General features: G+C 41.0%; 1 protein-coding gene across 1 annotated transcript in view; it reads left to right on the top strand.

Annotated features, from left to right (window-relative positions):
* Nucleotides 1-11,340: 11,340 nt before the first annotated feature.
* si:ch211-236d3.4 (protein FAM107B) overlaps nt 11,341-26,682 on the top strand; it is an 88,207-nt gene continuing 72,865 nt past the window's right edge. Inside the window, exon 1 of the mRNA XM_056236668.1 lies at nt 11,341-11,379. Within this exon, the coding sequence (XP_056092643.1) occupies nt 11,356-11,379 (24 nt within the window). The 5' untranslated portion in view covers nt 11,341-11,355. The remainder of the gene's footprint in view (nt 11,380-26,682) is intronic.

Raw genomic sequence — 26,682 nt, 5'->3', positions numbered from 1 at the left:
TAGCATGATTAGCATGTTGCTAGCATGTTACTAGCATGATTAGCATGTTGCTAGCTTGATGCTAGCATGATTAGCCTGTTGCTAGCATGTTTGTAGCTAGTTGCTAGCATGATTAGCATGTTTCTAGCATCATGCTAGCATCATGCTAGGGCGTTGCTAGGCGGTTGCTAGGGTGTTCTGGGTGGTTGCTATGCGGTTGCTAGGGTATTTTGGGTGGTTGCTAAGGTGTTTTGGTTGGTTGCTAGGCGGTTGCTAGGGTGTTCTGGGTGGTTGCTAGGGTGTTCTGAGTGGTTGCTAGGGTGTTGCTAGGGTGTTGCTAGGCGGTTGCTAGGGTGTTCTGGGTGGTTGCTAAGGTGTTTTGGGTGGTTGCTAGGCGGTTGCTAGGGTGTTCTGGGTGGTTGTTAGGGGGTTGCTAGGGGGTTGCTAGGTGGTTGCTAGGGTATTCTGGGTGGTTGCTAGGGTGTTGCTAGGCGGTTGCTAGGGTGTTCTTGGTGGTTGCTAGGGTGTTGCTAGGCGGTTGCTAGGGTGTTCTGAGTGGTTGCTAGGGTGTTGCTAGGTGGTTGCTAGGGTGTTCTGAGTGGTTGCTAGGGTGTTGCTAGGTGGTTGCTAGGGTGTTGCTAGGCGGTTGCTAGGGTGTTCTGAGTGGTTGCTAGGGTGTTGCTAGGTGGTTGCTAGGGTATTCTGGGTGGTTGCTAGGGTGTTGCTAGGCGGTTGCTAGGGTATTCTGGGTGGTTGCTAGGGTGTTGCTAGGCGGTTGCTAGGGTGTTTTGGGTGGTTGCTATGGTATTCTGGATGGTTGCTATGGTGTTACTAGGTGGTTGGTAGTGTTCACATTTGGTTACTATAGAGTTTTTATAATGTTCATGGCATGATTTAGCACTTAGCTAATCAATATTAGCATGTAGCTATTCACAGCTAGCATGTTTAGCATGTTGAAAGTCCTGTGTGCTAGCATGAGTCAAAAGACCCAAACCCCATCTCTATACGATGTTCTGATGCAGAGATGTAGGTCTTGCAAAATGGTTGCTAGGGTACTCTGTTTGGTTGCTAGGGAGTGGCTTGGCAGCTGCCAATAATGAAACTCCAAAGGCTGCTTGTCAGTATGAATTATATAAACCAACCCCCATCTCTATACGATGTTCTGATATAGAGATGTAGGTCTTGCAAAATGGTTGCTAGGGTACTCTGTTTGGTTGCTAGGGAGTGGCTTGGCAGCTGCCAATCATGAAACTCTAAAGGCTGCTTGTCAGTATAAATGATATAAACCAACTCCCATGCCTCTGTGACATTCAGAATGGAAGATATGCCTGTTTGGATTTTGGTTGCTAAGGTGCTCGACAATGGTTGCTAGGGCGTGGCCAGTAAGTGTTGAGGTGATTCAGGATTGGCTGTTTGCTGCCCCGAGTCAAACGAGCCCACCCTCATGTTTCTATGACTCTTATATTCTGAGATATCCCTTTGATCTGTTTCAATGGAAGTCTATGGAACTTGTTGCTAAGGAGCTCTAAATGGTTGCTAGGGCGTGGCTAGATAGCTTCACAATGATCCTGAGAGACTGATTGGCCGTCTGAGTAAAATGAGCCCGCCCCTTTGTCTCTACGACACTGTGATCCAGAGTTATGTTCAATATAAAAGCGGTTTCTATGGTGTAGGACGGCCCATTTCATGGGCCGTCCTACACCATAGTAAGTCAATGGGGCAACTTTGGGCAGCTCCTGCCCCACAGGGGTGCAACTTTTACCCCATTGTGTGGTATATTCTTACAGAGCCTGTCAGCCTCTTCAAATGTGGTAAATTACACGTTTCTGCGACATCCTCGTTCCGAGCTACGACTCGTCAAAGTTTGACGCAATGTTAAGTCTATGGGATTTTTCGGCCGGTTTTTCGCCCCTGGGGCGAACATCGTACCCCCGATCCCTTATAAAAGTCATAGCACACCATTCCCGAACAGGCCGCACGTTTTGACACCTCATTCGTGGGTCTGTGACAAAAACTGCGGGAGGAGTAGCGCGTCAAAAAGTGGCCAGAAGAATAAGAAGAATAAGAAGAATAAGAATAATAAGTATGCACAATAACACTAGTGTTGCTTTGCCATAGGCAAGCACCACTAATAAGTATGTGAGATAACAATAGTGTTGCTTCGCCATAGGCAAGCACCACTAACTAGAATGTACATTTCCAGAAGAAAATGTGAAGTGGTGCTTGCAGTGGCAAAACTCGCCGCTCGGTTGCTAGCGTGCGGTTAGCTAGTTTTTACCAAGATGCTAGCATGATTAGCATGATTAGCATGTTGCTAGCATCATGCTAGCATGATTAGCATGTTGCTAGCATCATGCTAGCATTATAAGCATGTTACTAGCATGTTTTAGTTAGATTCTCCCATTATGCTAGCATGTTGCTAGCATGATGCTAGCAAAAATAAGCATGTTGCAAACATGTTTTAGCTAGATGCTAGCATTATTTGTATCATGCTAGCATGATTAGCATATTGCTAGCATCATGCTCGCATGATTAGCATATTGCTAGCATCATGCTAGCATGTTTAGCATCAGCATGTTGCTAGCATGATGCTAGCATGATTAGCATGTTGCTAGCATGATGCTAGCATGATTAGCATGTTGCTAGCATGATGCCAGCATGATTAGCATGTTGTTAGCATATTGCTAGCATGTTGCTAGCATGATTAGCATGTTGCTAGCATGATGCTAGCATGATTAGCATGTTGCTAGCATGATGCTAGCATGATTAGCATGTTGCTAGCATATTTGTAGCATGATTAGCATGTTGCTACCATGTTACTAGCATGATTAGCATGTTGCTAGCATGATGCTAGCATGATTAGCCTGTTGCTAGCATGTTTGTAGCTAGTTGCTAGCATGATTAGCATGTTTCTAGCATCATGCTAGCATGAATAGCATGTTGCTAGCATTATGCTAGCATGATTAGCATGTTGCTAGCATGATGCTAGCATGGTTGCTAAGGTATTACTAGGTGGTTGCTAGGGTGTTGCTAGGCAGTTGCTAGGGTGTTCTGGGTGGTTGCTAGGGCGTTGCTAGGCAGTTGCTAGGGTATCCTGGGTGGTTGCTAAGCGGTTGCTAGGGTAATTTGTGTGGTTGCTAGGGCATTCCTAGGGTGTTCAGGGTGGTTGCTAGGGTGTTGTTAGGTTGTTGCTAAGGTATTCTGGATGGTTGCTAGGGTGTTCTGGGTGGTTGCTAGGCGGTTGCTAGGGTGTTCTGGGTGGTTGCTAGGCAGTTGCTAGGGTATCCTGGGTGGTTGCTAGGCGGTTGCTAGGGTAATTTGGGTGGTTGCTAGGGCGTTGCTAGGCAGTTGCTAGGGTGTTCTGGGTGGTTGCTAGGGTGTTGCTAGGCAGTTGCTAGGGTATCCTGGGTGGTTGCTAGGCGGTTGCTAGGGTGTTCTGGGTGGTTGCTAGGGCGTTGCTAGGCAGTTGCTAGGGTGTTCTGGGTGGTTGCTAGGGTAATCTGTGTGGTTGCTATGGTGTTACTAGGTGGTTGGTAGTTGTCAAAGATGGTTACTGTTGAGTTTGTAGCATTTTATTGGCATGATTTAGCACTTAGCTAATCAATATTAGCATGTAGCTATTCACTGCTAGCATGTGTAGCATGTAGCAAGTCCTGTTTGCTAGCATGAGTCAAAAGACCCAACCCCCATCTCTATACGATGTTCTGATGCAGAGATGTAGGTCTTGCAAAATGGTTGCTAGGGTACTCTGTTTGGTTGCTAGGGAGTGGCTTGGCAGCTGCCAATCATGAAACTCCAAAGGCTGCTTGTCAGTATGAATGATATAAACCAACTCCCATGCCTCTGTGACATTCAGAATGGACGATATTCCTCTTTGGATTTTGGTTGCTAAGGTGCTCGACAATGGTTGCTAGGGCGTGGCTAGGAAGTGTTGAGGTGACTCATGATTGGCTGTTTGCTGCCCCGAGTCAAACGAGACCACCCTCATGTTTCTATGACAATTGAGTCCAGAGATATCCCTTCGATCTCTTTCAATGGAAGTCTATGGGAGTTGTTGCTAAGGTGCTCTAAATGGTTGCTAGGGCGTGGCTTAATAGCTTCACAATGATCCTGAGAGACTGATTGGTTGTCTGAGTAAAATGAGCCCGCCCTCTTGTCTCTATGACACTGTGATCCAGAGTTATGTTCAATACAAAAGCGGTTTCTATGGTGTAGGACGGCCCATTTCATGGGCCGTCCTACACCATAGTAAGTCAATGGGGCAACTTTGGGCCCCTCCTGCCCCTCAGGGGTGCAACTTTTACCCCATTGTGTGGTATGTTCTTACAGAGCCTGTCAGCCTCTTCAAATGTGGCAAATTTCACGTTTCTGCGACATCCTCGTTCCGAGCTACGGCTCGTCAAAGTTTTTCGCAATGTTAAGTCTATGGGATTTTTTTGGGCCGTTTTTCGCCCCTGGGGCGACCATCGTACCCCCGATCTCTTAGAAAAGTCATAGCACACCATTCCCGAACAGGCCGCACGTTTTGACACCTCATTCATGGGTCTGTGACAAAAACTGCGGGAGGAGTAGCGCGTCAAAAAGTGGCCAGAAGAATAATAATAAGAAGAAGAAGAAGAAGAAGAATAACTAGAATGTACATTTCCAGAAGAAAATGTGAAGTGGTGCTTGCAGTGGCAAAACTAGCCGCTCGGTTGCTAGCGTGCGGTTAGCTAGTTTTTACCAAGATGATAGCATGATTAGCATGTTGCTATTATCATGCTAGCATGATTAGCATGTTGTTAGCATTATGCTAGCATTATTAGCATGTTGCTAACATGATTAGCATGTTGCTAACATGATTAGCATGTTGCTAGCATGATGTTAGCATGATTAGCATTTTGCTAGCATGTTGCTAGCATGATGCTAGCATGTATAGCATGTTTCTAGCATGATGCTAGCATGATTAGCATGTTGCTAGCATGATGATTAGCATGTTGCTAGCATGATGCTAGCATGATTAGCATTTTGCTAGCATGTTGCTAGCATGATTAGCATGTTGCTAGCATGATGCTAGCATGATTAGCATGTTGTTAGCATCATGCTAGCATGATAAGCATGTTGTTAGCATCATGCTACCAACATACTAGCATGATTAGCATGTTGTTAGCATTATGCTAGCATGATTAGCATGTTTACTAGCATGATGTTAGCATGATTAGCATTTTGTTAGCATGTTGCTAGCATGATGCTAGCATGATTAACATGTTTATAGCATGTTGCTAGCATGATTAGCATATTGCTAGCATGATGCTAGCATGTTTAGCATGTTGCTAGCATGATGCTAGCATGGTTGCTAAGGTGTTACTAGGTGGTTGCTAGGGTATTATGGGTGGTTGCTAGGGCGTTGCTAGGCGGTTGCTAGGGTTTTTGGCTGGTTGCTATGGTGTTGCTAGGCGGTTGCTAGGGTGTTCTGGGTGGTTGCTAGGGTGTTGCTAGGCGGTTGCTAGGGTGTTCTGAGTGGTTGCTAGGGTGTTGCTAGGCGGTTGCTAGGGTGTTCTGGGTGGTTGCTAGGGTGTTGCTAGGCGGTTGCTAGGGTGTTCTGAGTGGTTGCTAGGGTGTTGCTAGGCGGTTGCTAGGGTATTCTGGGTGGTTGCTAGGCAGTTGCTAGGCAGTTGCTAGGGTGTTCTGGGTGGTTGCTAGGGTGTTGCTAGGCGGTTGCTAGGGTGTTCTGAGTGGTTGCTATGGTGTTGCTAGGGTATTCTGGGTGGTTGCTATGGTGTTGCTAGGCGGTTGCTAGGGTGTTTTGGGTGGTTGCTAGGGTGTTTAAGGTGGTTGCTATGGTATTCTGGATGGTTGCTATGGTGTTACTAGGTGGTTGGTAGTGTTCACATTTGGTTACTATAGAGTTTTTATAATGTTCATGGCATGATTTAGCACTTAGCTAATCAATATTAGCATGTAGCTATTCACAGCTAGCATGTTTAGCATGTTGAAAGTCCTGTGTGCTAGCATGAGTCAAAAGACCCAACCCCCATCTCTATACGATGTTCTGATGCAGAGATGTAGGTCTTGCAAATTGGTTGCTAGGGTACTCTGTTTGGTTGCTAGGGAGTGGCTTGGCAGCTGCCAATGATGAAACTCCAAAGGCTGCTTGTCAGTATGAATGATATAAACCAACCCCCATCTCTATACGATGTTCTGATGCAGAGATGTAGGTCTTGCAAAATGGTTGCTAGGGTACTCTGTTTGGTTGCTAGGGAGTGGCTTGGCAGCTGCCAATGATGAAACTCCAAAGGCTGCTTGTCAGTATGAATGATATAAACCACCCCCCATCTCTATACGATGTTCTGATATAGAGATGTAGGTCTTGCAAAATGGTTGCTAGGGTACTCTGTTTGGTTGCTAGGGAGTGGCTTGGCAGCTGCCAATCATGAAACTCCAAAGGCTGCTTGTCAGTATGAATGATATAAACCAACTCCCATGCCTCTGTGACATTCAGAATGGACGATATTCCTCTTTGGATTTTGGTTGCTAAGGTGCTCGACAATGGTTGCTAGGGCGTGGCCAGTAAGTGTTGAGGTGATTCAGGATTGGCTGTTTGCTGCCCCGAGTCAAACGAGCCCACCCTCATGTTTCTATGACAATTCAGTCCAGAGATATCCCTTCGATCTCTTTCAATGGAAGTCTATGGGAGTTGTTGCTAAGGTGCTCTAAATGGTTGCTAGGGCGTGGCTTGATAGCTTCACAATGATCCTGAGAGACTGATTGGTTGTCTGAGTAAAATGAGCCCGCCCTCTTGTCTCTATGACACTGTGATCCAGAGTTATGTTCAATACAAAAGCGGTTTCTATGGTGTAGGACGGCCCATTTCATGGGCCGTCCTACACCATAGTAAGTCAATGGGGCAACTTTGGGCCCCTCCTGCCCCTCAGGGGTGCAACTTTTACCCCATTGTGTGGTATGTTCTTACAGAGCCTGTCAGCCTCTTCAAATGTGGCAAATTTCACGTTTCTGCGACATCCTCGTTCCGAGCTACGGCTCGTCAAAGTTTTTCGCAATGTTAAGTCTATGGGATTTTTTTGGGCCGTTTTTCGCCCCTGGGGCGACCATCGTACCCCCGATCTCTTAGAAAAGTCATAGCACACCATTCCCGAACAGGCCGCACGTTTTGACACCTCATTCATGGGTCTGTGACAAAAACTGCGGGAGGAGTAGCGCGTCAAAAAGTGGCCAGAAGAATAATAATAATAAGAAGAAGAAGAAGAATAACTAGAATGTACATTTCCAGAAGAAAATGTGAAGTGGTGCTTGCAGTGGCAAAACTCGCCGCTCGGTTGCTAGGGTGCGGTTAGCTAGTTTTTACCAAGATGCTAGCATGATTAGCATGTTGCTAGTATCATGCTAGCATGATTAGCATGTTGTTAGCATTATGCTAGCATTATTAGCATGTTGCTAGCATGATTAGCATGTTGCTAGCATCATGCTAGCATGATTAGCATGATGCTAGCATGATTAGCATATTGCTAGCATGTTGCTAGCATGTTGCTAGCATGTTGCCAGCATGATGCTAGCATGATTAGCATGTTGTTAGCATGTTGCTAGTATGATGCTGGCATGATTAGCATGTTGCTACCAACATGCTAGCATGATTAGCATGTTGCTAGCATGATGCTAGCAAAAATAAGCATGTTGCAAACATGTTTTAGCTAGATGCTAGCATGATTAGCATATTGCTAGCATCATGCTAGCATGTTTAGCATGTTGCTAGCATGGTTGCTAAGGTGTTACTAGGTGGTTGCTAGGGTATTATGGGTGGTTGCTAGGGCGTTGCTAGGCGGTTGCTAGGGTGTTCTGGGTGGTTGCTATGGTGTTGCTAGGCGGTTGCTAGGGTATTCTGGGTGGTTGCTAGGGTGTTCTGAGTGGTTGCTAGGGTGTTGCTAGGTGGTTGCTAGGGTATTCTGGGTGGTTGCTTGGGTGTTGCTAGGCGGTTGCTATGGTGTTGCTAGGTGGTTGCTAGGGTGTTCTGAGTGGTTGCTAGGGTGTTGCTAGGCCGTTGCTATGGTGTTATGGGTGGTTGCTAGGGCGTTGCTAGGCAGTTGCTAGGGTATCCTGGGCGGTTGCTAGGCGGTTGCTAGGGTGTTCTGGGTGGTTGCTAGGCAGTTGCTAGGGTGTTCTGGGTGGTTGCTAGGCGGTTGCTAGGGCGTTGCTAGGCGGTTGCTAGGGTAATCTGGGTGGTTGCTAGGGCGTTGCTAGGTGGTTGCTAGGGTATCCTGGTTGGTTGCTAGGCAGTTGCTAGGGTGTTCTGGGTGGTTGCTAGGGCGTTGCTAGGCAGTTGCTAGGGTGTTCTGGGTGGTTGCTAGGGTAATTTGGGTGGTTGCTATGGTGTTACAAGGTGGTTGGTAGTTGTCAAAGATGGTTACTATTGAGTTTGTAGCATTTTATTGGCATGATTTAGCACTTAGCTAATCAATATTAGCATGTAGCTATTCACTGCTAGCATGTGTAGCATGTAGCAAGTCCTGTTTGCTAGCATGAGTCAAAAGAGCCAACCCCCATCTCTATACGATGTTCTGATGCAGATATATTGGTCTTGCAAAACGGTTGCTAGGGTACTCTGTTTGGTTGCTAGGGAGTGGCTTGGCAGCTGCCAATCATGAAGCTCCAAAGTCAATGTGAATGTATAAACCAACCCCCATGTCTATACGATGTTTTGATGCAGAGATATAGGCCTTGCTAAATGGTTGCTAGGGTACTCTGTTTGGTTGCTAGGGAGTGGCTTGGCAGCTGCCAATCATGAAACTCCAAAGGCTGCTTGTCAGTATGAATGATATAAACCAACTCCCACGCCTTTGTGACATTCAGAATGGAAGATATCATTATTTGGATTTTGGTTGCTAAGGTGCTCGATAATGGTTGCTAGGGCGTGGCTAGGAAGTGTTGAGGTGATTCATGATTGGCTGTTTGCTGCCCCGAGTCAAACGAGACCACCCTCATGTTTCTATGACAATTCAGTCCAGAGATATCCCTTCGATCTCTTTCAATGGAAGTCTATGGGAGTTGTTGCTAAGGTGCTCTAAATGGTTGCTAGGGCGTGGCTTGATAGCTTCACAATGATCCTGAGAGACTGATTGGTTGTCTGAGTAAAATGAGCCCGCCCCCTTGTCTCTATGACACTGTGATCCAGAGTTATGTTCAATATAAAAGCGGTTTCTATGGTGTAGGACGGCCCATTTCATGGGCCGTCCTACACCATAGTAAGTCAATGGGGAAACTTTGGGCAGCTCCTGCACCCCAGGGGTGCAACTTTTACCCCATTGTGTGGTATGTTCTTACAGAGCCTGTCAGCCTCTTCAAATGTGGTAAATTACACATTTCTGCGACATCCTCGTTCCGAGCTACGACTCGTCAAAGTTTTTCGCAATGTTAAGTCTATGGGATTTTTTTGGGCCGTTTTTCGCCCCTGGGGCGACCATCGTACCCCCGATCTCTTAGAAAAGTCATAGCACACCATTCCCGAACAGGCCGCACGTTTTGACACCTCATTCATGGGTCTGTGACAAAAACTGCGGGAGGAGTAGCGCGTCAAAAAGTGGCCAGAAGAATAAGAAGAATAAGAATAATAAGTATGTGAGATAACAATAGTGTTGCTTCGCCATAGGCAAGCACCACTAATAAGTATGTGAGATAACAATAGTGTTGCTTTGCCATAGGCAAGCACCACTAATAAGTATGTGAGATAACAATAGTGTTGCTTCGCCATAGGCAAGCACCACTAATAATGATAAATGTATGAACTGTACTCTGCCTATATCCTACTTTTTAATTAAACTGTTGTTTTAAATTATTATCGCACTTGCAAGTGTCAGTCTTGTACGGAAGTGTATTGCATTTACTTGAGGAAAAATCATCTACTCTGTTTTTCTGAATTAACAAGTTAATTATCTCAGAATTACGAGATAATATTTTATGGAAAAAAGTTTTTGCTCTGTTTTTCTGAATTAACAAGTTAATTATCTCAAAATAACTCATAATTCAAGAGTAACTCATTAATTCATAAAAACAGAGTGAAAAAAATGTTTTTCAAGAAAAATGTATCTCATAATTCTGAGATAATTAACTCGTTAATTCAGAAAAACAGAGATTTTTTTTTCTTCAAGTGAATGCAATACGCTTCAGAAGTCTTGTCTAAAATTAAATACTGTAGTTAAATTGTCAAATTATGTGCTTAATAATGATAAATGTATGAACTGTACTCTGCCTACTTTTTAATTAAACTTTTGTTTTAAATTATTATCGCACAAAAACAATATATTCTGTTTTTCTGAATTAACGAGTTAATTATCTCAGAATTACGAGATAATTTTTCATGGAAAAATGTTTTTGCTGTTTTTCTGAATTAATGACTTAATTATCTCAAAATTATGAGTAACTCATTCATTCATAAAAACAGAGTGAAAAAAATGTTTTTCAAGAAAAATGTATCTCGTAATTCTGAGATAATTAACTCCTTAATTCAGAAAAACAGAGTAGATTTTTTTTTCTTCAAGTGAATGCAATACGCTTCCGTAGTCTTGTGTCTAAAATTAAATACTGTAGTTAAATTATCAAATTAAGTGCTTAATTTTTTTTTTTTTTTTATGTGTATTGCATAAAAAAGCAAACAAATCAGCCTTTTAAAATGTATTACGGCACATGCCGGATTATGCTAACACGCTTTACAGAAAATGAGAATAACATAGCTCATATAAAATGCTATTTTATCACCTGACATTAATGTGATTCGACTGGCTCACTTTCCTGTGCCATGGCTGGATTCCCAAAGTAGAGGACATTGCAAAAACATGTAAAAACAGAGCAGACCACCCATGCCTTGATAATCCCGGCAAAAATCAGACCCCTTCCCTGAATTCTGACAGTTATTCCGAGTCCATCCCACCATGAGCCTTTCCCAAGACTTCCTTCTCTGTCACCGCCAATTAGCATAATCTTGGGGCAGTGGATAAATCCTGCAAGGAAAGCGGAGTAACAGGTGCCACGCATGGTCTGGATTACTCTGACTCAGTTTGATTCCAGTTTGTTTAAAGCTAAGAAACCCAAATACCTACCTCAAGTTTGCAAGCTGGTCCTTTTTGTCAAGCCAAAGAATGTCAGAGAGACTTAGTCATGATAATCTAACCCAACTAGTCACTTTTGCCAGACTAGCCCACGTCTGATCTGCCAGGGAGAGAGGGTTTTTCAGTCTTCACCCCCTCCCTTCCTCCTTCCCTCTCTGGTGGAGCCCAAGTGGACACGGATCAAGTCGAGGAGAAGAGTAGAGTTTGGACTCACAAAGAAATCTCTGACATCTGGGCCTAGCGGACATACAGCAACCTCATCCCGCCCCGAAGTCTCAGCATGGGGGCGTCGTATGGAAAAAAAGTAAGTTATTTTTGTTTAGCAGTTAAGGTAACTGATAGTGAGTGGATGACACAGGCCATGGCTTGTTTTCAACACTTGACATGTCTTGTTCACATCAGAATCATCGCCAAGCATTCAAGCTACTGCTATTTTGTCTTTTATTATTAATATTGAACAATTGAAACATCTAAAGTAATAACTTTTTTTCAATGTAACCATCTAATGTGTGAATGAGTGCTGATTTTAACGTTACTTTGTTTGTTATAGTCAACATTCATGATAATGCTTTGATACTTTCCAATTAACACTTGTTTACATAGTCTAAAAGAGCATTTGAGTCCAGGACGGTAATGCTGTTTACGGTTGGCGCAATATAAAACGGATTTGCTCTCATTTCCACGAGTTTCGGATTAACCCAAGAGCCCATTGTTGGTGTTTTGAATATTTAGGCCATTTGCAGTGAAGTATTGGAGGAGTAACACTGACAAATATTCGAGCTATGGGGAGGGGTGCATGCTGGGAAGGTGTGGTGGGGACTGAAGTTGACTCAATGCTCAGTGCTGCTAGTGACAGCTGACAGCTGCTGTAGAGAGGATTATAGCATACAAGAGCCTCTTCTGATTACCTACGTCTGAGCCATTCGACTGTACAATCAAGCGTCAGGTTTATTAAGGTGAAGAGTCACCGTCAGAATTAAATACATCTTGGATAAGGAACTGTTCTGTATAGGCATGTAGCTAAATGTTTTGTAAATTAGCAGGTTATTGACCAATCTTTATCCAGAAAAGGGCTGTTTCTTAAAAGCATTGTGAGCTAAATTGATATTAGAGACCATTGTTCTGGTTCTATGATCTATTCAGTCTTACAATGATTTTGAGCCCTGGACCATAACTAGTTGTCTATAATTGTGAAAACATTACTAGGTGTATTGTGTCTGTTTCTTTGGACACTTTTATGTGGCCAGGAGTTTATTTTTCCTAAAATTAATGTATTCCCCCCACTGAATCACATTAAAAGTATAACTTTATCATGATCTTGATCATTTATTTGTGCTACTTTGCATATGCCTTTTATAGATTTGTTATCTTAAATTATGAAAAGCATCAGGAAATATGAATTATTATAAATGAATATATGAAAATTCTAACAACACAAACATAGAGTATAATAAACATAATGTCATGTGCTTACTTACACTTACTAACTAACAGTCACACACTCACTTACTCAGTTAGCCTACTTAGTTACTTTCTGTTGTGGTGTCATTTGCACTAGAGTCCTGCGCGGGACTGTTTTCTTCATCCCGCTCCCGCCCGCGCCCGCCGAATTTCTGACCATTACCGCCCGCTCCCGCAACGTATGTGTTACACTCCCGCCCGCTCCCGCAATATGTATGTCCACTCCCGCCCGCACCCGCAAAACTCGGAGAATTTATTCCCGCACAATAATAGAGATGCATTGACTTTGTGTCTTCTCCCGTCCCGCAGGAAAAAAAAAAGCGCGTATTTGTATTGCTATTGTTAAAGAGATTCATGGGGTTGTTGGTTTCGTTTCCCTGGCCTGCATGTAGCCTATTCTGACGCACTGATCAGGAAGATGAATAGTAAATGTCAGACTTGCCTTGCTCAGGTTTTGTGCTGTAAATACCTCGTTTAAGGTTCTTTTCCACATCATTGACATCTCCATCATGTCGTTAGGCAACCTCCCGATCCCGCAGGGGTTTTTTTTGTCCGCCCATTCCCGCCCGCAGCAAAGTTCAAACCGCCCGCTCCCGCGAGATTTGGGTTGGGTCCCGCGGGACCCGGCGGGACTCAATCCCAATGCAGCCCTCTAATTTGCACCATAAACAGCAGTTTTGTACCTAATCAAATTTTCTTTGAATTTACAGCACTTGTTTACTAAGTAGAAAGCAGTCGGTCAAGAGCTTGAGAATATGATGTGTGAAAAAACAAACAGAAATTAAAGTCAAATATAAAGTAATTCAGTCACATTTGGCAAAACGAGTGAAAATAATGTGAAATTTTGTGCATTTGGAATACATAAAAAAGCTAGCTATGAAGTTAATGTGTAATTTTGTGTATTTAGGATGCATTAAATGCTAGCTATGAAGTTAGCCTTATCATGGGGTGGGGAATTTTCATAATAATAATAATAATAATAACAATAAACTGACAAAGAAAGTGTGTTTTAAGAAGCCTATTCTTTAAAAGACACTCCCAATATTGTTCCCTTCATTCTAGCAGCGGGGCAGAGGTCGTGGATTTATGCTGATTTACTTTCAAGACACGCTATCAAAAAGCCGCCAATAATACTCTAGCAATGACCTTGCAAATTCCTTTCCAAGTCCCACATGCAAACTGGAGCCAGACCAATTCAGTATCCCGTAATCACCCGAAATATCATTCTGTTCAACCAGCATGGCGGATCATACAGCCTGTACTTCAAAACTTACAGTATATCTGAAGTAAAGCAAGAATGGTGGCCCCCGGTGAGCAGATTGTTTTTTTGATAGTCCAGCAGTTTTTGGCATGTGAGTTGTTCAGTAATGTCTAAGGTGCAGCAGAGAAACCAGTGCTCAGCGAGAGCTGAAAATGTCAGCTTGTCAGAGCTGTAATTTCACCCTCTCTGCCAGCTTCCGGGACTCTTGGCATGAGCTGAATACCTTGACAGGACCTCACAGTTATAGACCCTCACATTACAAGACCCCTCTTTCCCTTTATCAAATAGGCTGTTGAACTGAGGCCTAACTGGAAGAGAGATCATGCAAACATTTGCGATTGTTAAAGTCCCCCTGCATGTAGTCAATCATTTTATCCCTTAAAACTCAACTTTAATCACCAAAATGACATCTTTAAACGTTTTTTTCTTTGAATTTTATTTGTCATGCCTTAAAGTAGCTTGAATGTAACTCTACACCCTTGCCTCGTTTGGTATACGCGGTTCTATGAATATGCAAATTAGCCCCGCCTCCACTCAGCTCCAGCTCAGAGATCCACTGGTTGACGATCACACGTTGACCTGATTGGTTACCAGGTTTTATATGACGTCAGAAACATAGATATCCATAATGAAGGCTAGATGTCTCATCAGCACTGCTGGCCAATGGAGGTCGACGTCCGCAACTGGCGGCCATCTTGTCACAGGCAGCTCGCTCACTCGTAACATTGTGTTTTAATGAAATAACCATAACTTCAGCGCCGCCGCTCCCACCACGCGCATCACGCGCTGTGCGTAGGGCACCAAGTGCTGAGGGGGCACCAAAAATAGCCTAATGAAAAACCAATCATCAAACTTCTTGTTATAATCAGATTCAGCGCGTTCTTCCTCTTCATTCCGCAGCGGCGCCGAGCAGAGACAGAGAGCACGTCAGAAACACAGGACAGGGTGTGTGTGTGTGTGATGTGTTCATGTGTGTGTTCATCTGAGCCTCATTGGTCTGTCACTGCTCGTCAATGTCAGAATATTTGAGATGACCAATCAAATCAAAGTAGGCGGGCTTTATGTTCACAGACGCTGAGCGCGAATTTTAACAGTGCAACTCGACGCTTCAGTTTACGGTCAAGTGCGAGATAAGATGTAAGTAGCTAAACTTAACTTTATTTGACCGTTTTTTTTAGGTCATAAATGTTAAACGAATGACAAAAAATAATTAGGCAAACTAATATAGTTTTGTCTAATTTCGCCATTTTGAACTGAAAATAGGCCTATGTAACATGTAGCCTAGTGTAATAGTTTAGGCTACTGTCATTGTTAGGGGACAAGAAACATGAACAAAGCCGTTTTCATCATGTTAGGCACAGGATTTATAATGAATGTGTACATATTGAGAATAAAATACAAATTGTAACCTTTAGTAAATTAAAAAAGCCAACTTTAGGAGGGGAAGAGACAAAGAGAAACAAAGAGAAAAAGAGTGTGATGCTGATGAGGAGAGAAAAATAATCAGCTGCCCACTGACATGGTTTTAAAGCTGTTGTTATCGATTTTTTTTTTTTTTTTGCCTTCACAACATCTTTAAAATGCACATCTGTAGTTCAGAAAAATCCCAAATTTCCCCCGAACACCCTTAACTAACCTGCCTCAAATTCGGGATCCCAGTGATTATAAAACCATGCCATTGCATGGTAATGAAACTAGTTAATAGTAAGCATTAGACCCTAATCTAAAGTGTTACTTTTTAGCTTTTTAATTTTTTTATAAATCATACCCTCATTGGGGGCTTAGCCCCCCTAAATGAAAATCCTAAATAAAAATGTTTTTTTTTAGGGGGGGGGGGGGGGGGGGGGTAGGGGGGCGGGGGGGCATCATAAAGGAATTATGCTTAGGGCACCAAAATGGCTAGCAGCGGCACTGCATAACTTGCTCAATTTTCTACCGATTTTCAAACGTTTTGGTTTGTTATAAACGTCAGAGATGTAGTTATGACACTGCATACTGTATAGTGTATAAATAAATAATCATCCAGTATTATAGCCACGTTAATAATGTTTGTAAGAAACCAAACCGTTTGTAAATCCGTCAAGTTTTCAGCGAGATAAGAGTATTTGTGTTCATGCTGATCACTCATCTTACATCAGGCACCACAGAGCCCGCCAGAAAGCTTGCCTGTGACAAGATGGCCGGCGGTGATGATGATGATAGGGACTCTTTATTGTGGATATCTATGGTCAGAAACACCAACGATTTCAAACCGCATTTTTTGAGACTGACTAATTGGTTCACTGCAGTTTTATGGAGAAAATACTCAGCAATGGTGTTGACTTATGAATTTGCACATGGTTTTTCTTAAAGCACATTAAAAACACCACATAGACAACAACATTAAAAGCTTTATTTTCACCACAGGGGGACTTTAATATAACCTCATGCAGCGACATGCTCTGTTTTGTTGTGTCTGGTAAACGCAATTGATTTCATTAAAACTTTGTTCTGTGTTCATCCTGTGACAAGCTTTATTCCACTGGAGCGTGTGTCTCCACTGTGGCATTTCATGCATGGGTGAGATGAGACGCACCTGCACAAAGCTCACTCAATCACGAGTGAATATGGAGTAATTGGGATACTGGTTGTAACCCAAGCAAATTAAATCTTACGAAAAATAAGTGGGCCTATACTTTTTTTGGTGTATAAAAGTATACTTTTAAGTATACCAGTCTAGTAAACTTTGAGTACACGACTAGTTTACAGTTAAGTTTTCCGTTTGTACTGCAACTATACAAGTGAACTGATCATCAGTCAAATACTTTTGCAAATATTTTGGTTTATGAAAGTGCACTTTGAAGTATACTCTCACAGTAAACTACTCCAAGTAGGATATACTAAGTTTCCTTTAAAGGAACATGCCGACTTTTGGGGACTTTAGCTTATTCACCATATCACCCAAGTCCACACATACCCTTCTCATCTCCGTGTGTGCCGTAACTCTGTCTGACGCACCCACCGCTAGCCTAGCTTAGCACAAATATTGGAGGTAAACAGATCTAACCTACTGCTCCCAATAAGTGACAAAATAATGCCAATATTTTCCAATTTACATGTTGTGATTTGTATAGTCACAGCGTGTGTACAAATAACAAGGTCACATGAGACACAGCCATCTTCTAACCGTATACATACTGGGAACTATTTTCTCAGAAGGTGAAGCACTGCTGCTTGGGCGGAGTGATTTGCACCTGAAAAGCACCGTTGTTACTTCCGTCAACAAAACCAACTTGATATACAGTCCCTCCAGAAAAACGTGATTATGCGATCGCTGAATTCAATGCATAATCAGCCAAAGTCCGCATATTTATTTATAAATTGCTGATTTCCGCGCAAAATATGCGGCTTGCATGATTTCATAATCCCCGCATTTTCGTCGCAAAAAAGTCACATATATCTTAGCAGAAAGTTGGAAAATGTTGCGTTTGCTTCACACAAGAGCCGTTTCCCCCCGTTGCCATGGAAACGTTATGAAGTGACGTAATTATGCGACGTGAACATCATCGAAAAGCTGTAAAACAGGAGCACACTTTATTTTTTAATATTTTCTTTTATTCATTTTTACTGAAGTTGTAGCATATTCCTCTAGTAAAGCTACAGAACTTGTTTGACTCATCATGGAGGCGATTGGTATCTCACAACTCGCACTTTATTCCCAAATCGATCTCGTATAACTGTCTGCCACACGTTCTACCGTCCACATCGTTACTTTTATAAACAAAATAAGATAAAAGAAGTAGCATCAAACAGAAATTACCCGCACACATGGGGTGTTCGAGGCACGCATACAATATAATACTGCAGACAGTTCAACAGGGAGCGCAGCTCTTAAAGGGGCCACGCCTTATTTCCACTCGATACAGTCTGAAATAAAACAAGATGAGAAATTAAATATGTCCAGCGCTTTCTGTGATGTAGTATGCTTGCTTATCATAGGAAGTAATAAGAAATGACCCTTTACATTAAGGTAGGAGCCTAGTGAGAACAGGGTGTTGGGGGGGAATCACTTTTTTTCTCTTTTTCATCAAACCGCAGTTTTTGCAAGTTCCCGCAATTTCATCGCAAAAAAATGCATAAATATCCCGTATGTTCCATCGCATTTTTAAAGAAAACGGGCCGCGTAATCAAGGATTTTTGCCCGCAACAATCACAAAAAACTCCGCGTTTTTCTGGAAGGACTGGATATAGCTAGTAGCGAATGTGACTGGAGATCTCAGGTGCCGTGAGCAAATCACTCCGCCCCCAAGTAGCAGTGCTTCGCCGGGCGGGCTTTTTTGGGCTTCTTTTGGCTTCAAAATCTCAGGCTCTACTCACTCCCATTATAAAGCTTGGAAGAGCCAGGATATTTTTTAATATAACTCCGATTGTGTTTGGCTGATAAAAGAAAGTCATATACAAATAGGATGGCTTGGGGGTGAGCAAATTTCATTTTTTGGTGAAGTATCCCTTTAAAATAAACACTTGGTGTGGATGCATATGTAGTTATTGTTTTTGATGTGAATGGGCCTTTATTCCACACTGGACACTGTTTGTATACTGAGCATTATGCAGTAAACAGCATACTCGGTTTCATTCCAAACATAGCCTCTGGTTTGGCATTTTACGTGCTTTGGGTGGAAACTATTTAGGAACAATAAAGCTCAGACTGATCTTGGATGTGCATCTCTGCTCCTAAATTATAATGAGTAACAACAAAGCTGGTCAGGATTAATACGGCTACATCAGCCAACTCCTGAGCAGAGCACTTGCATGTGATTTCCCTACTGCTAAATGGGATGTCAAGTTGTGCTAATGCTTCCTGTGCCAGAGACCTACTGAGGAAGATTAGACCAATCAGACAAATCCTTTCTAAACGAACCAACAGTCAAGCTAAAAATAATTACACGCTCTGGGACGGAATTTAACTCTGAAAGTACAGGTGTTTATGTATATTTATATAGAAGTCATCAAGAGTCAGAAGTCAGAAGAGACCCCACAAATGTCTAATACGTTCAAAAGTTTATTCACGGTTTTCTTTTTTAATAAATGGACTAAAGTAGCTTTTGTAAAGGTGCACATGGTATTTATTTGCCAGTCTGTCTTCCACTCACTGAGTCATCAGTAATGTTGGACTTCTGACATCTAGTGGTGTGGATGAAGCAAGTTTTCAGTTACCATTGCCATCATTCAATGACGGTCGTATTTGTCACCCATGATTCATTTATTCCACATTTAAAAGTGAGGCTGGTCATGTGATCTCAACATAACAGCCACCATGATGAGGCGCCCCGCTTTATGTGATACTTGTATTGGCTACTGACATGACTGGTCTTTGATTCTTATAGTGCATCTTTAAGTTACACCAGGTTGATTTTATAATTACCTATAATTAGCCATATAAAGATTCTATTCTATTCTATTATACTACATTCTCAGGTATTATTGTATAACATGCTTTGCTGGAGGACAGCTTGAAATCTTTTGTGAGAAATTCCACTAATATAGCTGTTTAAAAGTTGTATTTGTTGTGTTCTTTTTCTGCTATACACCAAATATGAGCTTTTATTAATAAAAGGAAAGCATCAACATTACAGTAGCTTTTTGTTTTAATGTAATGTTAACTGTATCACTTGTGTGTTTTCACAGTTGTTTGAACATCTGTATTAATTTTGTTATAAAAAAAGAGGAATCCTAAATAGTTAAAGGGATATCTCACTTTGGAATTAATTTCTGGTATGTTTTAGCTTACCTCCAGGGCATCCAAGATGTAGGTGTCTTTGTTTCCGCAGTAGTTTCAGTTTTGATATGTTTAGGTCAAACCGTTCTTGTCTGTCAGTCATATAATGCAGGTCTATGGTCACCAGCATGCACAGAGAAGTCCAAATTAAACATGATTTAATGACTCGTAAATGTAAGTACACATTGATCTCCTAAGACACGAAACGAGCGGTTTGTGTGAGAAAACGAACAGTATTTATTAGGGGTGGGAATCTCTAGGCACCTCACGATTCGATTACGATTCAGAGGGCTGCGATTCGATGCTAAATCGATTATCAGAATCTTTTTTTTGTGTGTGTGTGACTATAAATACTTTGCTTTAAAAGTACAAAGTAATGACCCATAAAGAATTAACGTACAATATATTTTATTAACATTGCAAAGAACGAACAGGAAAATACATGTGTGTCTGAACTAGCAGCAGCATATTTGTAGTAAATTAATAATATAACAACGACCGGTAACGTTACAGCCGAGTGTTTTTCCTCCTCTGGCTGGAAACGTGTCATTTGGCTTCATGTGTCTTGTTTCCGAAATATTTTAGTTTTACTCTACAAAGCTTACAACTAGTGTGGCTCTTGTCCAGCTCCTTTCCCCCTTCAACTTCAGAAGCCAAAATATTTCCACACGTCAGCTTTTAACGAGGAGGGTGTTTGGATTTGGCGCTCAGCCATCGCGTCCGCGTCTGTTATGTGCACGCCACAGACGGTCCGGCCACTGCACTTCCGCGCTTCAGAGTTCCGTCTTTCGCGTTCCGTCAATATTACGTTATTATAAATATATATCTAAAAAAAAAATTATTTTTTTTTGAAAATCGATTTTTGACAATTGTGAATCGATTCAGAATCATCCACGTCCGCAATTCAGAAGCGATTTTTTCCCCCACCCCTAGTATTTATATCGTTTTTACCTCTTGTAAACGCAGCCACGTCCAAGTGATCTGAGGGCGCCGGCGCTTCGGTCTGTGCAAGCGCCGGAAGTGATCTCTCGCGCGTGTACGTCACTCATACAATTATTTTATTTTTTATTGTTTTCTTTTACGACAGTTTAAACATCCCGGATAAGCACAAATTAGTACCATTTTAATTAGCCGTCTTAGCTACAATCTCTGTTCTGTGTAAACAATGAGTGACGTACACGCGCGAGAGATCACTTTAGTTACCATAGACCTGCATTATATGACTGACAGACAAGAACGGTTTGACCTAAAAATATCAAAATTGAAACTACTGCGTAAACAAAGACACCTACATCTTGGATGCCCTCGAGGTAAGCTAAAACATACCAAACATTAATTTCAAAGTGAACTATCCCTTTAACTGCTGAAATCTGGAGTTTAGCAGCTTCCGGTTGGCTGATGTCAGACAGTGAGTGTGAAGGAGAAAAAGAGGGTCAGATTGGAAGTAAGATGGGTCCAGACAGCAGAAAGTAGAACCCTGGAGACGAGTAACTGAACCTGTCCGTGGTGCACTTCAGCCTCTGCAACAAACGCGTCTCTTACACAGGACTCTCAAAGAAGAAATCCCTTTCTCTCTCACCGTCTCTCTCTTTTAGCATTAGCACAGGTCTCATTTCACTCCATTAAGAGAAGAAAAAAACTCTGAAATAAGAAACAACACTTCAATTTAAAGGCTAAATTGTGGGTTGCAGGCGGAGATAGAGGTTAATCTGAGACTGTGGAATGCTGAAGTTTCAAATGACTGCTCGGATGTTTCACTTTACATTAGATATTTGTTTCTCTAAATTAGACTTAGTTTTTAATTTAATTTCCTTTTTAAATACTTTCATTTTCCTGTATGTTCTTGAAAATGATGTAGAAGACATTAAACTCGATCAAATGATGGAATTTATGAGGGAAAAGGTTCACCACTCATCATAAAAAAATAAAACAATGTAATCAACTTATGAATAGTGTGGCACAGTTTAAAATATGAAATATTCTAGAATGTCTACAGCAATGTATGGTTTATGAACATGGTGTTATGAATATAATTTTGCATGTGATTTTTATTGTCTCAACTCAACTTTTATTTATAAAGCACTTTCAAAACCATTCAAATGGACCAAAGTGCTGTCCACAAGTAATAAATATCTATAAAATACACAGAAACATAAAATTACATCAAGACATGACACCCAAAGAATCAAACCACAAATCACTCACAGTTGCTATACTCACACCCCGAAAATCGAGCCACAAAACACTCACAATTCTCAGACCTAATCAACCGCCAAAAGCTTGATGAAATAAATAAGTCTTCAAGTCCTTTCTAAAAATATCCATGCTTGACGAGGATATTGTGGTCAAAAATTCTATAAAGATATATATTTGCTAAATCCTATAAGTTGGTTTGACCATCTAAATATGTACTGATAAAGAGCATGTTTCTTTGCAAGTTAATAATTCACGAATCAATTTTCTCTTTCATTATTTTGGTTTGACCTTAATTATTAATACTAATGTTTTCCTCCCACACAGTTTCCTCCAACACAAAGCATTGTAGCCTAGAACAAATTGGGTTTCAAATATTGTTTTTTGAAGGATATTTTTCTCATTTGCTGGAAAAGAATCACTTATAGGCCTACTATGGGAATCATACATTTGACCCAGTGCTGCTGATCAAAATCCATGCTTGCATGCATTGAAAGTAAATGAGTAGTCTAAAACTCATTAATTGTCGTTACTGAAATCCCCAGAGCTTTGTAACTGACACGTTGTGATTCATTGAGAGCTTAAAAAGCACAGCTGCATATGGCTGATTTGCCCTTTGGCATATGAAACTAAATATATGTGTTGTACACAAATATTTGATGACGCTTGACGCAGTTCAGGTTTTATTTATAACCTTTTTTACTGCATTTACATATATAGCATTGGATGTATTGGTTTAGGCCATGACGACGTAGGCTGTGTGGATATGTACTGGTCTAGTACTATATTCCCCACCAGGTGGCACAATCGCTCCAAATGTTAAAATGCCTTTAAGTATTACGTATCAGCATATGACATTTAAAAACTGTGGTTTACTATAAAACAATTTTGTGTAACAACATAAGGCAAATATCTTACAACTAAAAACTTTTTTAGCAGCATCACATTTTACAAATATGACCAGGATATTAACACGCCTTGGGATCAAATGAGAGAAATGTGTTTAGTTTGTGAGTTGTCTGAAAGTGTACTTGATTGCAGAGTTATCTAAAAGAGTTGACTGTCTTAAGGAAGCCCTGTATAAATATAGATCAAACCGTTCTGGATACTGGCTAGTCAGTGCAATTTTTTCTTCTTTAATGTTAAATCAATTTAATGTTTATCCAACTGCGACCCTACATAGCATACGATTAAAAATGTAAATTCTATAAAGGTTTATAAAGTCCAACATCTCCAAATTCACCCATTTTTAGGCAGAAAATAGTACTGCAAAAAAAAAAAAGTTTACCTTACTAATTCAAAAAGTCTGTTGTTGGACTACTATTAGATGAGCCACATTTGAAGTTGTAATGAATAAAAGACTCACATTACAGTTAAAAAGACCCCAACTCGTGTCCGTTTACTGTAGAACATGCATGTGCATTAGCTGGACAAGCCTAAAATAAAAAATAAAAATAAAAAAAATCGTATTTTTTGTGAGTGATTGACTTGTTGTTTGTGATGCAAATTTGAGTCTATACATAGTCAAGTAGATTTAAGATATATTTGTATTGTTGAAAAATTCCTGCTTGGGGACATTACGGGTTGGTTTGCACAAGGACAAGTGTATGTGCACACACTTGACTACACACATGTACAGCTGTTTATTAGAGTGGCTCCAAGCAGCCCAAGATTTATCACCATTTCCACTTACTTTCATCTCAACGGGAAACCAGAAGATGGACTCTGATCTTGTGTAGTTTACCAGGTCTTAGCTCCCATTAAAACACATAATGACCATTAGGGGAATGGAAAATGTTTTAACTGCGTAAGGAAAGAAGCCTTTAGGGATCTCTAATGTCTGTTTCATTGCAACATTTAGATTCATATTCGTATTCAGGCCCAGGCAGCAGATCAGGACCATGGGAATCTGCAGAACGGTGTCACAAACAGAATGATAAACGAATAAACAATATTTTATCGTACATGAAATCATTCCTTATCAGTGTATGTCTGTGTGCCGCAGCGGGTCCCTGCAGAAGACTGGAGCGTTGATCCGTGCCCATGTTCTCCAGTAGGTCCTGTGGATAATTAGCAGGCTGTCTCTCCCCTCCGTGGCCTCCGCTAATTGTTTGTGTTGTCTAGGAAACCTGAGAACCCTCCGCTTGAAACCAGAGCAGCAAAGCAGCGCCAAAATCTATTAAAACACCCTTTTTGTTTGTGGCTTATGCGTGAGGATGCAATATCACTTTGCAGTATATGGGTACAGAGACAGGTTCTGAACAGCGTAAATAAAACATGAGAGATCAGAACGGGCCACAAGCAGAAAGGTCAAGCGATCACTTCGGCCAGTAACTGGACACTACAGGTGAGGCGCTGTGGCATCCAGCCCGTCTTGGAGGACAATGGTGCATTCTAGAAGAGGTCACGCTTGGCTCTCCTCGAGGTTCAGTGATGCCAGATTGCTTTGGCCGTGGCCTATATTCTGTCCCTTGTGATAGACGAGAGGACAACTTTGATTTCAGAGAGGTTGATGTTCTTTTCTACATTAGGCTACTACATCATACTGCACTAGAGGCCTGTAAAAAATGATCGTGATTTTAACGGTAAAAAACTGTAAAAAATGCTACGGGGAAAAACTGTTAATTGGTTAACAGAAAGTTTTCCATACTATATACGGTGAATAACTGTGATAGATCTAACCGTACATTTTATGTAATTTTACAGTTAAATACCATTCAATTTACAGTTTTTGGAAGTGAAAAAGAACAAGTCACTTTATAATTTACTGTGAAAAAAACGTAAATTGGCATTCCCACAATTCCCTGCTTGACACTTCACATTTGATATATTTTTGTTGAAATAACTGTTTCTTCATAGTTTTTTTTTTTTCTAATCAGTTATGTACATTAGGGTTTTATTTTACATTTAATGATGTTAAATTAATGTTTATTGCATTTTTAAAATGGCATGTGTTACCATGATGGTGTAAATATTAGTATTAACTTTCTCAGCTTGTGGAAAAGCTGTTTATGATGAGCTTTGGTTCATCATGTGACTCATCACCACTGTGATATGTGGTTGTCATTGTAATACAATGGTACAGAACAGATATTAGTACTTCAATAGATTGGTAAATCAACATTATAGCAGATAATGAAATACGTTTTTTACTGTAAATTTAAGTTAAGTCTGTAAAACCTAAAAAGTTGCTACCGTATTTTTTACGGTAAATTTAACTGAATTTTATTTTTTTTACAGTACAATTTGTTAGTACTGTGCCATTATACACTTACCCAAATTATCCTTCATTATGCTATCATTGTAAAATAAAACAACATCAGCGGAAACAGACGATTAGTCACGTGGGTTTAAAGGGTTCGTTCACCCCAAAATGTAAACTCTGTCAGTAATTACTCTCCCTCATGTTGTTCAACCCCGTAAGACTTTCGTTCATCAGATATTTTTGATTAAATCTGAGAGCTGGATCACTCCTCCATAGGCTTCTATGTAATAGAAACAGTCCAAGTGACTACAGTGGCTCAACCTTAAGTTTATCAAGCGACGAGAATACTTTTTGTGCGCAAAAAAATAAAATAAAAATAACGTAAAATTAAGTAATTACTGACAGAATTTTTGGGTGAACTAACCCTTTAAAAGGTGCTATATGTACGTTGTTGACCGTACTAAAGCATAAAATACCATAATATGTTTGCAGATATTTCGGAAACATGCTGATTTCAAATACTCATTTCTCTGAAAAACACTTCTACAGCCAGTTATTTTACTTTGAAATGTGCGCTCCATGTGGGAATGTCTGTTTTTGTTTTGGTCTGTGCGATACCGGATAAAAACCACCTCAGGTGAGCGTTAAAAATTTTGCGAAAAAACATTTTTCCTAAACTTTGGCATTTCCATCACTCGTTTCTGATGCGAGACTTCAAAATGCGAATAAAAACAGGGTGATGAAAACATAGCTATTGGTGTCTGAGTAGTTTTAAATTTATAAAAGGAGAGTCTTATTATTTACAAAGGAGAGTTGGATCCAAGTGCAGCAGACACATTTATTTAAATGTGCACAACAAGAGTAAATCCAAGCAGAAACTAAATATTCCAGACATGGGCTAAACCAGAACTGAAACAAACACACACGTAACATCCATCAAGGGAAACACAGACAAAGAATATGGGAAACACATGGGTTTAAATACACAAGATAACAAGGAACAGGTGAAAGTGATTAGTAGCTATGGAGATTAATGAGGGTAACTATGGAAACAAACCATGGACTAATGCTGCCTTCAGTTCACGTGCTAGTGGAATAACGGTAAATACTAGTTTCCTAGTTTAAAAAATTGGAAATGAACGACCTCTTAAGACAAAATTTGAATGCGATGAGCTCGTAATCATGACTTCAGAAGTGGGAAGTAAGATTGTGGGATCAGAAGTGGGATTTCCGATACCACGTGAAGGCAGCTTAAAGGGATACTCCACCCAAAAATTAAATTCTGTCATCATTTACTCACCCTCAAGTTGTTGCAAACCTGTATGAGTTTCTTTCTTCTGCTGAACACAAAGGAAGATATTTTGAAGAACGATTGGAACCGAACAGTTGTTTGGCACCATTGACTCCCATAGTAGAAAAAAAAAATACTATGGAAGTCAATGGTGCCAAAGATCCAATCGTTCTTCAAAATATCTTCCTTTGTGTTCAGCAGAAGAAAGAAACTCATACAGGTTTGCGACAACTTGAGGGTGAGTAAATGATGACAGAATTTTCATTTTTGGGTGGAGTATCCCTTTAAGGAAACAAGGCAAACACAGGATGTAAAACACAGGAACTATGAGAAAAGGAACTACATATTAAGAGTCCTAAGACACAAAACAGGGAAACACGAAACAGGAATCGTAACAGATACAATGTTAAAGGTGCTCTAAGCGATGTCACGCGTTTT

This window comes from Rhinichthys klamathensis, unplaced genomic scaffold (assembly GCF_029890125.1).
Source record: "Rhinichthys klamathensis goyatoka isolate OS25496 unplaced genomic scaffold, OSU_Roscu_1.1 h1tg000461l_1, whole genome shotgun sequence".
Classification (NCBI taxonomy): Eukaryota; Metazoa; Chordata; class Actinopteri; order Cypriniformes; family Leuciscidae; genus Rhinichthys; species Rhinichthys klamathensis.
This window is presented reverse-complemented; position numbering and strand designations above follow the sequence as displayed.